General features: G+C 48.0%; 1 protein-coding gene across 1 annotated transcript; it reads right to left on the reverse strand.

The window, feature by feature from the left end:
* Positions 1-3,246: 3,246 nt before the first annotated feature.
* On the reverse strand, positions 3,247-14,744 carry LOC148144111 (uncharacterized). Its single transcript, XM_087974592.1, has 2 exons — positions 14,638-14,744; positions 3,247-4,808 (listed from the first exon to the last, which is right to left on the reverse strand). The coding sequence occupies exon 2, from the start codon at positions 4,419-4,421 to the stop codon at positions 3,369-3,371; it is 1,053 nt and encodes a 350-aa protein (XP_087830718.1). The 5' UTR covers positions 4,422-4,808; positions 14,638-14,744; the 3' UTR covers positions 3,247-3,368.
* Between the last annotated feature and the right edge of the window lie 2,603 nt (positions 14,745-17,347).

Consider the following 17,347-nt stretch of genomic DNA (forward strand, 5'->3'; position numbering starts at 1 on the left):
CAACCTCAACATGATGTCCCAACCCCGATACTCAATGGTGTGAACAATGAAGGCAATGTTGCGAAATGCCACCTTAACCACCCTGTCTAGCAGTGGTGCAACTTCCAAAGAACTATGTACCTGAACACCCCCCCCCCATGTCTGCCTGTTCTATAGCACGACTCATGGCCCGACCATTATTTGTACAACCCCTTGCTTTTATTAAGCCTCTCTCTCACACACACACACATACTCTATCTCTCAGGCAGACAGATACACACCCCTCAACACTCTATCACACTCACAGGCTCATACTCCATCACACACTCACTTTCCCAAGCATGTTTACACACACACATGCACAAACTCACATGCACACAGATACACACACACTACTCTTTGGGGTGAAATTGTATTGGCAGAATTATATTTGCAGATACATTCAATTTTGTTCAAAAAGCACACAATCTGCAGGCAGTCAATGCATCTAATGTTTTACAAATTCCGACTTTGGAAACAGAACCTGTCTGATTCAAGATTAGAATACCAACAGACTCAAATCTCACACCTTTAATTCATTGTCTGAGCGGAGATGTCTTTTTTAAATAAAATCTTCAGTCATCTCAAGAACATTGTTACATATTAATGAACCAAAGCCCGCACCCATTCTAAGAGATGAAGACTATCTAAGTTTGTTCAATATATTCTATCAGTTGCATGACACTGATCTTTTGATATAAGTTCTGTGTCTTATGATGCTGTTCCATGAGGCTTATGTGTTGATGAAGCAAGATGGAACAGATGAGGCGATGGAGAATTACAAATCACGTAGGAAGGATTTAAAGAGAGAGTTAAGAAGAGCAAAGGGAGGACACGAGCAGTCTTTAGCAAATAGAATAAAGGAGAACGCTCAAGCTTTCTATAGATATGTGAGGAATAAAAGGATGATTAGGGTAGGAATAGGGCCAGTCAAAGACAGAAGTGAGAAGTTGAGCATGGACCCTGTAGAGTTCGGAGAGGTGCTAAATGAACATTTCTTATCGGAGTTCACTCAGGAAAAGAATGAGGTACGAGATATTAGACTCGAAAGGATCGAGGTTAGTTACACACAGGTGTTATCAATTTGAGAAGGAGTGAAAGTAGACAAGTCCCCTGGGCTGGATGGGATTTATCCGAGGATTCTCTGGGAAGCTAGGGAGGAGATAGCAGAGCCTCTGGCTTTGATATTTGAGTCATCATTGTCTACGGGTTTAGTACCCGAGGACTGGAGGATTGCAAATATTGTGCCCTTGTTGAAGTAGGACAGCAGAGATGACCCAGATAATTATAGACCAGTGAGCCTTACTTCTATTGTAAAGGATTATTAGATGATTTTAAATGATTTTAAAATCATCTAATAAGCAACAATTTGATTTCAGATAGTCAACATGGTTTCGTCGAGGGCAGGTCGCGTCTCACAAACCTCATTGAGTTCTTTGAGAAGGTGACCAAGCATGTAGATGAGGGTAGGACAGTTGATATGGTATACTTGGACTTCAGTAAAGCCTTTGAAAAGGTTCCACATGGGAGGCTGATGGAGAAAATGCAGGGGCATTGAATTGAGGGTGATCTAGCAGTTTGGATTAGAAACTGGAAGAAGGCAGCGAGTGGTGGTTGATGGAAAATATTCAGTCTGGAGTCCGATTACTAGTTTCGGGACCACTACTGTTAGTCATTTTTATAACTGACTTAGACACAGGCATAGGTGGATGGATTAGTAAATTTGCAGACGACACTAAAGTCGGTGGAGTACTGGACAGTTTGGAAGAATGTTACAGGTTGCAGGGGGAAATTTGGATAAACTGCAGAATTGGGCCGAGAGGTGGCAAATGGAGTTCAATGCAGCTAAATGTGAGGTGATGCACTTTGGGAAGAATAACAGGATGGCAGAGTACTTGGTCAATGTAAAGATTCTTGGTAGTGTGGATGTGCAGAGGGATCTTGGAGTCCATGTGCTTAGATCCCTGAAAGTTGCCACCCAGGTGGATAGTGCTGTGAAGAAGGCATACGGTGTGTTAGGTTTCATTGGTAGAGGGATCGAGTTCCGGAACCGCAATATTATGCTGCAACTATACAAAACGCTGGTGCAGCCACACTTGGAATATTGTGTACAGTTCTGGTCACCCAATTACAGAAAGGATGTGGAAGCATTGGAAAAGCAGAGGGCAAAAAAAAAAAAATGGAAAAGCAGAGGAGATTTACCAGGATGTTGCCTGGTCTGGAGGGAAGGTGTTATGAGGAAAGGCTGAGAGACTTGGGCCTTTTCTCATTGGAAAGAAGGCGGCTCGGGGGGGGATTTGATAGAGACATACAAGATGATCAGAGGATTAGATAGGGTAGACAGAGAAAGACTTTTTCCTAGGATGATCATGTCAGCGTGTACGAGAGGACATAACTACAAATTGAGGGGGGATAGCTTTAAGACAGATGTCAGAGGCAAGTTCTTTATGCAGAGAGTGGTAAGGGAGCGGAATGCCCTCCCCGCTAAGGTAGTCAACTCAGCCACATTAGGGAGATTTAAACAATCCTTACACAAGTGCATGGATGATTTTGGGATAGTATCAGGGAACGAGCTGAGAATAGTTCACAGGTCGACGCAACATCGAGGGCCGAAGGGCCTGTTCTGCGCTGGATTGTTCTATGTCCTAAACTTAGTGCAGGAGGCTGAAAGAAATGAGCAGCTTTAAAACAAAAACCTCTTGGAGCTCAAAGCTTTCAATGAGAGTCTGAGCCCAGTGGTAAGTTCAGGTAACCTTTATTGCAACCCAACTTTGTTACAGCTTCAGATCCCCCCAGCAAAAAAGCAGAGAAAAAAGTAGTTGCTTTTTGAACAGCTCAAGGTCAAAGTGCACGCACCACACCTCCCCTTGTCCGACCCCCCTCACTGTCTTTACTATTGGCCAGCAGCAAGTTGTCCCTTTGTAATTGGATCCTTGGTAAAGCCGTGACCTGGAGGAAGTATTGCCTCACTCAGCAATTTCAACCCATACCTTGTCTCCAAGTAAGTTTGCCTCCACTCCTTTGCCAGGAAGGGGCAGTGTAGAGTCAACCAGACTGCTGTGGGTCTGGAGTCACGTGTAGGCCAGACCGGGTAAAGGATGCAGCTGGAACGACAGAGTGAATCCTTTCCCACAATGGCGGTTCCCTTCCCTAACAAGGGAGAGTGAGAATCAGATGGGGGCTTTCTCCCCCGCACCACCCCCTCCCTGAAACACACTCATCGTTAGATTCCCAACTCCACATTTCTGACCGAATACCAATTCTGCCATCTGTCGTGGGGGGATTCAAACCCGGAGTCCCTGGAACTGGGTTGATGGTCCAATCGATAATAGCACTCGGCTGTCAATCCCTCAATCCCCCTGCGATGGCACGTGAACTCGCTGGTGGCTCCGCAGGTGGGAGGAGCGGGTGAAGCCATTCCCGCACTGAGAGCAGATGAAGGGCCTCTCCCCCGTGTGGATCCGCTGGTGGGTCAGCAGGTTGGAGGAATCGCTAAAGGCCTTGCCACACTCGGGGCAGCTGAAGGGTCTCTCCCCGGTGTGGATCCGCTGGTGGCTCCGCAGGTTGGAGGAGCAGGTGAAGCCCTTCCCGCACTGAGAGCAGGTGAACGGCCTCTCCCCCATGTGGACACGCTGGTGGGCCAACAGGGTAGAGGAATTGCTGAAGGCCTTCCCACACTCGGAGCAGCTGAAGGGCCTCTCCCCTGTGTGGACACGCTGGTGCCTCAGCAGGGCGGAGGAGCAGGTGAAGCCCTTCCCACACTGAGAGCAGGTGAACGGCCTCTCCCCCGTGTGGACACGCTGGTGGGTCAGCAGGGTAGAGGAATTGCTGAAGGCCTTCCCACACTCGGAGCAGCTGAAGGGCCTCTCCCCCGTGTGGATCCGCTGGTGCCTCATCAGGGAGGATACGTGGGTAAAGGCCTTCCCGCACTCGGGGCAGCTGAAGGGCCTCTCCCCCGTGTGGGCCCGCTGGTGCCTCATCAGGGAGGAGATGTCGGTAAAGGCCTTACCACACTCGGGGCAACTAAAGGGCCTCTCCCCGGTGTGGACACGCCTGTGGCTCCGCAGGGCAGAGACGTGGGTAAAGGCCTTCCCACACTCAGGGCAGCTGAAGGGCCTTTCCCCTGTGTGGATCCGCTGGTGGCTCAGCAGGGTGGAAGAATACCTGAAGGCCTTCCCACAATCTGGGCAGCTGAAGGGCCTCTCCCCCGTGTGGTCCTGCTGGTGGGCCAATAGGTGGGAGTAATGTCTGAAGGCCTTCCTGCAGTCGGTGCAAGGGAATGGCCTCTCCCCGGTGTGACTGCGCCGATGAGTCTCCAGGGCAGACGGGAAAAGGAAGCCTTTCCCACAGTCGCCACACTTCCACGGTTTCTCCACGGGGTGGGATTCCTCAGGTTTCTCCATGGCCACAGCTTCAGCTGCACACAAACACGTGAGGAGCCCCTCCCTGCTGTGAAATCCCCTTTCCAGGCCGTATAACTGTTTCAGGCTCCACACACAGTGCGCTGCAACAGTTGGGTCTCTCGTCCAGTCCCACTGATGCTGAAAATGTCCTCAAACAGGAACCAAAAAGCGTTGATCCCTCTCACAGAAATCACAGTCAAAAATAGTTGCGGTCCCGATGGATTGAATGACTGTCAGACATTGACATCAAAGTAAGGACTGCAGACGCTGGACAGTCAGTCGAAAAGCACAGCAGGTCAGCATCCGGGGAGCAGGAGAGTCAATGTTTCGGGCGTAAGCCCTTCATTCATTGATTTTGAAACTTCAGTCTTCAGATTTTCAAATACTCTGCAAAAAGGGATTACAAAAGGGATCATCAGTACAGGGGAGAAATTCAGAACAAGCAATTCTACTTTCTGTGGAATATTCTTTTGTTATTCCACAAAATTGAAAGCACCATCCCACTCTCTCTCCCCCTCTGTTCTCACTCCGCTCTAACTAATTCCCCTGAAGGTGCTGATTCAGGATCTTACAGGGGCAGAAAAAGCAAAAGCATCAAGACTGACATCTCTCTGAATTTTGGATACAACCACCTGAAAGTTAATATCTTTCATAACACTGGGATCCTGCTGAGAGTCAGCAGGTCTGATTTTGGGAAGCAAAAAAAAAGTGTGTCAATTCAGGGTGAACCTGCAATGCAGCTTCTTGAGGAAGGACCAGATACAAAATGGTTAATGACTCCAGGAAGGTGGGAGCAAAATGAGACATTAACACCGACACACTTCAGTCAAACTCTTCTCCTGCTTCCAGTCAGGAAAAAGTGAGAACTGCAGATGCTGGAGATCAGAGCTGAAAATGTGTTGCTGGAAAAGTGCAGAAGGGCTCATGCCCGAAACGTCGATTCTCCTGCTCCTTGGATGCTGCCTGACCTGCTGCGCTTTTCCAACAACACATTTTCAGCTGCTTCCAGTCAGAGCAAAACATGCTCTGAAAGTCCAGCCTTCACAACCACACTTCTGTGTTCACTGAAGACAATTAGAGTTACACAGCACAGAAACAGACCCATGGCCCAATCTGTCCGAGTTGGCTATCTGGTCAGCAAGGACGAGTTGGACCGAAGGGTCTGTTTCTGTGCTGTACATCTCTGTGACTCCAGTCACATTTGCCATCACTTGGCCCTGACCCATCTGAACCCTTCATATTCAGATGCCCGTCCAGGAGCCTTTTAACTTGTCATCGTACCAGCACCCACCACTTTCTCTGGCAGCTCACGCCATCGCTCAAGCGACTCCACGTTGAAAGCGTCAGGTCTGGTGCACCAGATGACATCAGGATAATCTTCGATCATTCCAGATCGCATCGATACTCAAGTCAGTGGCTTTCCCGATCAGGATGTTGTACGTGGTCAAACAGGTCAGTGGGTAGGCGATCCCCCACCTGTTAGTTCAAGTATCTCTACGAGAACTCCCTTACTGGAGGGTCCCTTGGAGACACTTCAACTGGACTTCATTGAGTTGGAGAAATGTGTTGAGTTATTATAAATATGTTTTGCTTATTGTTGATGTCTTTCCTAAGTGGATTGAAGCCTACCCTCCTCCTAACACTACTGCTGAGACTGTGGTGAAGATTTTGTTTAAGGAAATAATTCCCCGCTTCAGTATACCTGCGTGCATTAGCTCGGACAATGGACCACACTTTGTCGGTAATATTAACGGAGAACTCTGTTCCTAGCTTTGTAATTGTCGGCAACTGCATGGTGCTTATCCTCAGGCGGCCGGCCTTGTTGAATGTTTTAACCAGACTCAAACCTAAACTTGCCAAATTAATGGCCAAGTCTGGCCTCTCCTGGTCATGCTAATCCCTGTGGCCTTATTCCAGATGCGATCCATGTCTGCAGGCAAGATGCTACTGTCTCCAGTTGAGTGTCTCTCTGGTCACCCCCTTCGTACCCCTTGGAATGATTCAGCTCCCTTCTCAGTCCACTTCCAGCACATGACCGAAGCAATGATTGGTTATGTTCTTGCTCTAACTAGTGTTATGCGTGCCTTTCACTCCCAGGAGCGTGTGGCCTACAGCAATGTTCCCTCCCTTTCAGCCTTGTCACAGGTAGATCCTGGTTCGTTGGTGCTCATCAAGAACTGGACTGGCAAAGGTCTCCAACCTCGTTGGAATGGCCGCTTCCAGGTTTTACCTCCCACCCCTACGGCGGTCACAGTCGCTGAGCGCTCAGCTTGGGTCCAACTGCACCGTTGTAAATTGATTGACCGCATCAATCAAAAAGGGGGGGGGGGGGGGGGGGGCGAAGAGGAGGAGAGAATCCTGGAATCCCAACAAAAGGAGTGGACCCTGTCCAGTTGGGTTTTGAATCTTGCTGTTGTTCTAATGTTAATCTTATTACAGATACTTGAACTAAGAGGAGGGACATGTGGGGGATCGCTATCTCCTCACCTTTCTGATCACGTACAACATCCTGATGGGGAACGCCACTAAGCATCGATGTGATCAGGAATGATCAGAGATTATCCACCACCCATGCTGAGGAGATGTCATCCAGTGCACCGGACCAGACGCCTTTGACGTGTGGAACGTGATGAAGATTGATTATTGCAATGGATTCTTACATCAGAAAGACCAGATGGTCCATCTGGACAGTAGAAATCATATCGTAACCGAACCTGTTTATTTGATTTTACCTGCAGACGCAAGCCTAGTGAGGATAAAAGTGATCCATTCTGTTATTATGGTAAATATTTTAAGGCCGCCCAGGAACACCATCCCTTTTTGTAGGACGGACCGACTCGAGAAAAGAGAAGCCTGATAGGCGAAACTCTTCAATCCACAAACAACTTATGTATACAGGCCCACAGAACGCTCTTCACCCCAGAGGCAGTAGTATGTTACTCCTCTCTATCGGGAGATGACTTACTTGCCCCGTCCCCAGTCCCCGATTCCATTCTATTCATCAGACTCCCTACTGCCGACCCTCCGCAGAGAAATACAGTATCACTTTCCAACACCATGAGACTCCTGTTACCAGTTTGCTGACATCTTTTCACTCTACTGCATGGTCGTATGAGAATTGCTTTAATGGAACCGGCTATGGGTGTGCAATTGTTCATGTTCCACATAACATCACCTGCCTACTTGAGACCTGTCACGCCCACTCGTGTAAGACAAAAGGAGCCTTATACCTCCTGCACATGTACAAAGATGGCTTGCGTTCCACCGGCTGGGGAACAACAGGCCTTATGCATCATAAGTAACTATACCCATCTCCATGTACACACCCAGAACGGAACTCTTCCCTTGCGCATTTATAGGTCTTTTCTCATTTCAGAATGTGATACTGTCACCATGACCAAGAGTGAGCATAATGGGAACAGAATTCTGAGGACCATTGTCTACCAGATGTACAGCACAGAAATAGTCCCTTCGGTCCAACTCATCCATGCCGATCAGATATCCTCAATCACTAGTCCCATTTGACAGCACTTGGCCCATATCCCTCTAAACACTTTCTATTCATATACCCAGCGAGATGCCTTTCAAAAGGCATCCACCACTTCCTCTGGCAGCTCATTCCTTACATGCACCGCCCTCTGAATACAAGAGTAGTCCCTTAGGGCCCTTTTAAATCTCCCCCCAACCCTAAACCTATTACCCTCTAGTTCTCGACTCCCCCATTCCAGGGAAACACTTTGTCTATTTATCCTATCCATGCCACTCATGATTTTATAGAAATCTGTAGGGTCACCCCTCAGCCTCTGGTACTCAAGGGAAAACAGCTCCATCCTGATCAGCTCAAACCCTGACAACATCCTTGCCAATCTTTTCTTAACCCTTTCAAGTTTCACAACATCCATGACTCTATGACATCCTTCCTAAAGCAGAGAGACCAGTACGGCACACAGTATTCCAAATGTGGCCTAACCAATGTCCTGTACAGCTGCAACATAATCTCCCAAATCCTGTACTCAGACGATTGGGAAAGTTTTCAAAGCCTACAAAAGACAACCGGAAAAACATTGAGGTATCAACACCCGGCGGGAGTGGAGAAGGCAAAGGAAGCCAAAAGTGCTGGAGCCAAGGCAGAGGAAGAACAGAGGATGCACAGCCGGCTTGAAGCTGCATGTGCTGTACTTTTACCTGTTGCATTTACTTGTGGAAATCGGGTGCATTTTGAAAAGGAAAACAGAAAAGATATCTACTCCTCCCAATCTCTGTCCTCCTCACCTGGTAACTAACTCCCATACCTGAGTTGACAGGGTCTGCTCCCTCCCTGGATTCACTCCCGTTGCTACAAGTGAACAGATTTTCCCGCCCCAGGATTAGCCCAGACGGAGGGATTTTCATTCATTCAGTGTCACTTCCGCGTTGTGACGTCACGAAAGGAGCGGATGGGCGGGGCCAAGCCGCGCGCACGCACTGCGCCTGCGCTGTCCTGCGCCGTTTGCAAATATCCCTTCGCTTCAGAGAATCCCCACAGTGTGGGAGCAGGCCACTCGGCCCAACGAGTCCACACCGACCCTCTGAAGGGGAACCCACCCAGACCCAGTCTCCTACCGCTCTACATTACCCTGACAAATACACCTAACCTGCACATCCCTGGGCACTATGGCCAATCCCAATCAAGGCCAGTGAGCAATGTAGTGATGTGGGAAATGAACATCACAGAATGATGGAGACAAGGAGAGTAAATGTACCAGCAATTAAAACTGGATTGCAAAGATCATAAAAATGTAAACCGAAAACAGTGTGTCTGCATGTGTGCTGCACTGTTACAAAAGTGAATGAATTGACTGCACACATTGAAGAGAATAATTATGATCTGAGACTCCCTACAGAGACATGGCTTCAGGACGACAAGGATTGAATCTTGAATATCGAGGGGGTAGTCAAACGGGAAGCTAGGTGAAGGTAGAGGGTTGGCATTGCTAATGAAAACACTGATCACAGTAATCCGGTGTCAGGTCGGATTTCAGGTCTTGGTTTCTCTGTCCTCTGTTGATCTCCTGTTCCCACAGAGTAAGATGTTGGTCTGTTCTCAGCTCTGCTGAAGTTTTGATTCTCCAACACCCCACCCCCCCACCCCTTTACACCTTCCAGAACAATACAACATTCAGTCAATCGAACCCCAATCCACTATCTCCCAGCCTGACAACCGACCAGACACAGTCGTACCAGGGAATCAAACAAGAAAAGTGAAACAAAAAAATAGAAATAAATAGGTGCTGATGCTTAATGTTTGTCAATGGGAAGTAAACCAGAAATAGGGGTCTCCCAGGATTCTGATAGTGCCCTATTTGAGGAATTCTCTTTGCTTTATATCTAACTATTAGTACCCAGCTATGACTTACAACAATAGTTATGCCAACAGAAATAAAGCATCTGTTACCAAATAGACAGAGATACACAGCACAGAAATAAACTTTTTAGCTGTAAGCACACACAAGTCCATGGGGGTGAATTTGCATTTGCAGAATTATATTTTCAAATAAATTCTATTTTGCTCAAAAATACACAATCTACAAGCTGTCAGAACATGTTGTATTTTATAAATTCCTACTTTAGAAACAGAACTAGTCAGATTCAAGGTGGGGATAAAGACAGACTCTGACTTTTAATGCATTGTCTGAGCTGAGATTGGATTAGATTCCCTACAGTACGGAAACAGGCCCTTTGGCCCAACAGGTCCACACCAACCCTTCAAAGAGTAACCCACCAGGCCCCATTCCCCATATTTACCCCTGACCAATGCATGTAACACACTGGGCAATTTAAGCATGGCCAATTCACCTAACCTGCATATTTTTGGATTGTGGGAGGAAACCGGAGCACCTGGAGAAATCTCATGCAGACACGGGGAGAATGTGCAAACTCCACACAGACTGTGGCCAGTGGCTGGAATTGAACCTGGGTCCCAAGCGCTGTGAGGCAAAATTAAGAACCACTGAGCCACCATGCCACCCAGATGTTGTTACCTTTTGTGATAAAACCTTATGTTATCGAGATTTACATATGAATGATAGTTGCAACCCACTGTACAAGATGAGAGGTGTAACAATCCAGGTTTGTTCAATATATCATTTCAGTGGCAGGACACTTTAATCTTCTTCCATAAATTGTGTGCCTTATGATCTTGTACTCCACAACCACCTGATGATGGAGCAGTGCTCCGAAAGCTAGTACTTCTTGGTGTTGTGTGATGTTTAACTTTGTCCAGGTTCGGGTGGATTGACCATGCTAAATTACCCAGTGTTCAGTGTTGTGCGGATTCGGTTGGATTGGCTGTGCTAAATTACCCATGGTGTCCAGGTAGGGTGCAGGTTAGAGTGGATTCGCTATGTTAAATTACCCATAGTGCCCAGTGATGGGTTAGCTGTGGGAAATAGTTTCACAGTAATAAAAGCAGGAGGAGAAAGTGAGGTCTGCAGATGCCGGAGATCAGAGCCGAAAATGTGTTGCTGGAACAGCGCAGCAGGTCAGGCAGCATCCAGGGATCAGGAGAATCGACGTTTCGGGCATAATCCCTTCTTCAGGAATAAAAGCAGGAGTCAGCCATTTTGCCCATCTAGCCTGCCCCGTTCTTCATTGCGATCATGGCCGATCTATCCATCGTCTCAGCTCCTCCTAGCAGCATTGCCCCAACTACCCTTAATTCCCCAACCATGCAAAAACCCATTTTGAACATATTTAATGAAGAGAATTCCATAGATTCACTACACTCCAGGAAAAGCAGTAGTCCTCACTTTCTCCTCCTCATCTCTGTCCTAAATCTACTCCCCCTAGTCTTGAGGCCTGGTCTCACCCACCAGCAGAAGTGACTGGATAGGGTTCGGCTTCATCCCCACAGTGCAATGAATTCCCATTTTTCACCAAAATCGCAGATGTACTCCCTTTACTCAGTCGCTGTCTCACAAATGCAAGATTTCATTGTAACTTCTTCTGCTCCCAGACAGGACAAAACATCTTTGAAAACTGCTCTGAAAGTCCAGTCTTCACAACCACACTTCTGCTTTCGCCAAAGACGATTAGTGTCATACAGCACTGACACAAACCCTTTGGTCCAATTCATCTGATCAGATATCCAAAACTAATCTAGTCTCATTTGTCTGCATGTAGCCCATATCCCTCTGAACTCTTCCTATTCATATTCCCATCCAGATGCTTTTTAAAATGTTGTAATTGTACCAGCCACCACCACTCCCTCTGGCAGCTCATTCCATACATGCACCACTCTCTGCGTGAAGTTGCCCCTCAGGTCCCTTTGAAATCATTCCCCTCTCACCTCAAACATATGGCCTCGAGCTTTGGACTCCCTTACCCTGGGCAAAAGACCTTGGGTCTTCACCATCTCCATGCCTCTTACAAACATCTATAAGGTCACCCCTCAGACTCTGATCCTTCAGGTGAGGATCGAAAATTTGAATTTAGGTTATTGTCAGACGCAACAAGTATATGTAGATTTTTACTAACCACAAAATGGCTTTTCAATTTAAAATAATAGAACAAAATGGCCGAGAATAATGATCGAACTCTGTGAACTTGTCCTGCTGTTTTGCAGAATTAAGCTAAAATCCAAAGATAAGAGGACAATGGAGTTTGTTTAAAATGAATACTGACACATTAATTGACCAATTGAACTAACCTTGAGCTGCTACCATGGCATGATGATTTACGTAATTAAGACTCCTTTCTCAGGAAATATCATTGGATTAACCTGCTGTGAATCATGTCACCTTATTATATTCGATTGATATTTTCTTGAAATTAAGGCTGTACTGTCTCAAAAAAAACTTAAATAAATAACGTGTAATTTTCAAATGTAATTGCACAACTTCACCATGGAACACAGAAGCTTTAACCGCTGTGTTGCTGGACAGAATTGTGCCTTATTAAACTGATAGCCTTGCTTTGTACAGACGCATTCCATTGATTCTTTAGACCGATCTCGAACCAAAAGGCTCCTTAAGAGGGGTCTAGATCTTCACTCTGGATAAGTTAGCCTGGCCAATTAACCCTAACCTGCACATTCCTGGGCACCACAGGTAATTTAGCATGACCAATCTGTTCCTGGACACGATGTGTAATTTAGCACAGCCAATTCACCTGCACCTCCTTGGTCACAGTGAGCACTTTAGCATGGTCAATCCACCCTAACCTGTACAAAGTTAAAAAAAAAAAAATCACACACAACCAGGTTATCGTCCAACAGGTTTATTTGGAAGGACCAGCATTTGGAGTGCTGCTCCTTCATCAGGTGATTGTGGAGAATAACATCATAAGGCACAGAATTTATAGAAAAACATTAGTGTCCTGCCACTGAAATAATATATTGAACAAACTTGGATCGTTAAGCCTTTCAGAGTGGTCTGCAGGTATCATTAATATATAAATCCCAGAACTTCCTGAAAGACACTTTATTGAAATAGCTTAAGGTTTTATAACAAAAGGTATCATCTCAGCTCAGACCATGCATTAAAGGTGTGAGATCAGAGTCTGTCTGTATCCCAATCTGGAATCAGACTGGTTCTATTTCCAAAGCAGGAATTTATAAAATATTACCTGGATTGACTGCCTGCATGAACTGCCGAGTCTCACCCATGAGCTGAAATAACTGGATAGGGTTGAGCTTCACCCCACAGTGCAAAGAATTCCCATTTTCCACCAAAATCCCAGATGTACTCCCTTACTCAGTTGCTCTCTCACAAATGCAAGACTTCATTGTATTCTTCTGCTCCCAGTAAGGGCAAAACACTGGGCGCCTCCTAGCAGAGCGCTTTAAGGAACATCTCTGGGACACCCGCACCAATCAACCACACTGCCCCGTGGCCCAACATTTCAACTCCCCCTCCCACTCTGCCGAGGACATGGAGGTCCTGGGCCTCCTTCACCGCCGGTCCCTCACCACCAGACGCCTGGAGGAAGAACGCCTCATCTTCCGCCTCGGAAGATTTCAACCCCAGGGCATCAATGTGGACTTCAACAGTTTCCTCATTTCCCCTTCCCCCACCTCACCCTAGTTCCAAACTTCCAGCTCAGCACCGTCTCCATGACTTGTCCGGACTTGTCCTACCTGCCTATCTCCTTTTCCACCTATCCACTCCACCCTCTCCTCCCTGACCTATCACCTTCATCCCCTCCCCCACTCACCTATTGTACTCTATGCTACTTTCTCCCCACCCCCACCCCCACCCACCTCTAGCTTATCTCTCCACACTTCAGGCTCTCTGCCTTTATTCCTGAAGGGCTTTTGCCCAAAACGTTGATTTCGCTGCTCCTTGGATGCTGCCTGAACTGCTGTGCTCTTCCAGCACCACTAATCCAGAATCTGGTTTCCAGCATCTGTAGTCATTGTTTTTACATCTTTGAAAGCTGCTCAGAATGTCCCGTCTTCACAGCCACACTTCTGCTTTCACAGCATGGAAACAGACTTTACGGCCCAACTTGTCTGTGCCGACCACATATCTGAAATTAATCTAGTCCCGTTTGCCAGCACGTGACCCATTCAACTCCAAACCATCCCGTTTCATGTACCCAGCCAGATGCATTTTAAACATAATGGTACCAGCCTCCACCAACTCTTCTAGCAGTTCGTTTCATACGTGCACAACCGTCTATGTGAAAAAGTTGTCCTTCACGTCCCTTTTAAATCATTCCCCTCTCACCTCAAACATACGCCCTCCAGCTTTGGACTCCCCTAATCTGGGGAAATTCCTGATGAAGGGCTTTTGCCCGAAACGTCGATTTTCATGCTCCTCGGATGCTGCCTGATCTACTGTGCTTTTCCAGTACCACTCTGATCTAAACTCTGGTTTCCAGCATCTGCAGTCCTCACTTTTGCCTAGGTCGAACCCTCTACCTGTCTACCCCTATGCCCACTTCACCACCCAGCACACCCTTTATCTGCATCGCCCCCTACACTCATCCCCAATCCTGAAAAAGGGTTACACTGGAAACATTGACTTCTCCACCCCCTGATACTGCCTGGCTTGGTGTGTTCTTCCAGCCTCCCGCCTGTCTATTTTGCGAATTAAGACAGACCTGGAGCACCGTCTCCAGAGTCTGTCCCCACCCCAACACACTCCCTTTCCTTTTAGTTGCTGCAAGTCAACAACTGAACCCAAAATGAAAATTAAATGGAAAAAATGGCAAGAGAAGAGAGCGCCGTACTCACAAATAATGGATAGAGGAATTTGCAGTCTGGGATAAAGCTCAATCTTCATTCAGACACGAGCAGCAGCTTCGGAACCTCATTGTCCAACTTCCGCATTCAGACAACGGGGTGACTCTGATTGGCAGGAGCACCAACGTCCTTCCGGTCCTCCAGGACTCCCTATTGGGCAATCAAAAAAAGGTCGCGCGCCTTTTTTAACGCAGAGTGACGAGCATGCCCACTAGTTTGCTGACACCAACAAACATGCGCAATGTGTTGCTGACACCGACAAACATGCGCAGTATGCTCTTTGGGATGTTGGTGTTTCTGACAGATTTTAAGTGCCCAAATGCCAACAGGGGGCCACAATTTTTTTTCCCCTGTGTTTCGACATTTTATTGCTTCCGCATTTTGTCTGACTCCTCAACATTTGTATGTCTTTTCCCCTTGTTGGGAGAGAGTGTGCCCCAGTGAGCTGTCTGTGGGAAGGAGCTGTAAACAGATACACAGATGGAGAAACATTACACTATTCGCAGTAGGTGGTGACTGTACACGTTTCCTGAGTATGATCACACTTTCACTTGTTCATCAGAAACAGGGAGCTAAAAGGATACCAGAACTGCGGAGAAGCTGTGGAAATGTGGGGAATGGGGGAAGGGATTCCATTCCCTGTCGGCACTGGAGATTCATCAAGGTGGTAAAAACAATGACTGCAGATGCTGGAAACCAGATTCTGGATCAGTGGTGCTGGAAGAGCACAGCAGTTCCGGCAGTATCCAAGGTCATGGCGGATGGAGGTGCAGAGGGATTGGATATCCATGGTGAAGATGAGGCGTTGGGGGCCGGGGAAACGGAAGTCTTGGAGGACGTGGAGGGCATGGGTGGTGTCTCGAACATATGTGGGGAGTTCCTGGATTAGGGGGGATAGGACAGTGTCGAGTAGACATAAGTTCAGTGGGGCAGGAGCATGCTGAGACAATGGGTCGGCCAGGGTGGTCAGGCTTGTGGATTTTGGGAAGGAGGTAGAACCGGGCAGTGCGGGGTTCCAGGACTATGAGGTTGGAAGCTGTGGGTGGGAGATCTCCTGAGGTGATGGTTGGAAGCTGTGGGTGGGAGACTTCCATTTCCCCGGCCCCCAACGCCGCATCTTCACCATGGATATCCAATCCCTCTACACCTCCATCCGCCATGACCAAGGCCTCCAAGCCCTCTGTTTTTTCCTCTCCAGACATCCCCAACAGTACCCTTCCACTGACACTCTCATTCGTTCGGCCGAACTGGTCCTCACCCTTCACAATTTCTCCTTTGAATCCTCCCACTTCCTCCAGACCAAAGGGGTAGCCATGGGCACACGTATGGGCCTCAGCTATGCCTATCTCTTTGTTGGCTCCGTAGAACAGTTGATCTTCTGTAATTACACCGGCACCACTCCCCACCTCTTCCTCCGCTACATTGATGACTGCATTGGCGCCAACTCGTGCTCCTGCGGAGAGGTTGAGCAATTCATCAACTTCACCAACACATTCCACCCTGACCTTAAATTTACCTGGACCATCTCTGACACCTCCCTCCCCTTCCTGGACCTCTCCATCTCCATTAGTGACAACCGACTTGACACTGACATTTTTTACAAACCCACCGACTCCCACAGCTACCTGGATTACACTTCTTCCCACCCTATCTCTTGCAAAAATGTCATCCCGTATTCCCAATTCCTCTGCCTCCGCCGTATCTGCTGCCAGGAGGACCAGTTCCACCACAGTACACACCAGATGGCCTCCTTCTTTAGAGACCACAATTTCCCTTCCCACGTGGTTAAAGATGCCCTCCAACGCATCTCGTCCACATCCCACACCTCTGCCCTCAGACCCCACCCCTCCAACCGTAACAAGGACAGAACGCCCCTGGTGCTCACCTTCCACCCGACAAACCTCTGCATAAACCAAATCATCCGCCGACATTTCCGCCACCTCCAAAAAGACCCCACCGCCAGGGATATATTTCCCTCCCCACCCCTTTCTGCCTTCCGCAAAGACCGTTCCCTCCGTGACTACCTGGTCAGGTCCACGCCCCCCTACGACCCACCTTCCCATCCTGGCACTTTCCCCTACCACCGCAGGAACTGTAAAACCTGTGCCCACACCTCCTCCCTCACCTCTATCCAAGGCCCTAAAGGAGCCTTCCATATCTATCAAAATTTTACCTGCACATCCACTAATAACATTTATTGTATCCGTTGCTCCCGATGCGGTCTCCTCTACATTGGGGAGACTGGGCGCCTCCTAGCAGAGCGCTTTAGGGAACATTTCCGAGACACCCGCACCAATCAACCAAACCACCCCATGGCCCAACATTTCAACTCCCCCTCCCACTCTGCCAAGGACATGGAGGTCTTGGGCCTCCTTCACCGCCACTCCCTCACCGCCAGACGTCTGGAGGAAGAACGCCTCATCTTCCACCTCGGAACACTTCAACCCCAAGGCATCAATGTAGACTTCAACAGCTTCCTCATTTCCCCTTCCCCCACCTCATCCTAGTTTCAAACTTCCAGTCCCCTTGACTTGTCCGGACTTGTCCGACCTGCCTAGCTCCTTTTTCACCTATCCACTCCACCCTCTCCTCCCTGACCTATCACCTTCATCTCCTCCCCCACTGACCTATTGTACTCTATGCTACTCTCTCCCCACCCCCACCCTCCCCTAGCTTATCTCTCCACGCTTCAGGCTCTCTG

Source organism: Chiloscyllium plagiosum, unplaced genomic scaffold (genome assembly GCF_037043375.1).
Source record: "Chiloscyllium plagiosum isolate Xiang-an unplaced genomic scaffold, Cpla_swu_hap1 HiC_scaffold_27, whole genome shotgun sequence".
Classification (NCBI taxonomy): Eukaryota; Metazoa; Chordata; class Chondrichthyes; order Orectolobiformes; family Hemiscylliidae; genus Chiloscyllium; species Chiloscyllium plagiosum.

Coding starts and splice junctions, on each gene's coding strand:
- LOC148144111 (XM_087974592.1), bottom strand. CDS start 4,421: ATGGAGAAACCTGAGGAATCCCACCCCGTGGAGAAACCGTGGAAGTGT.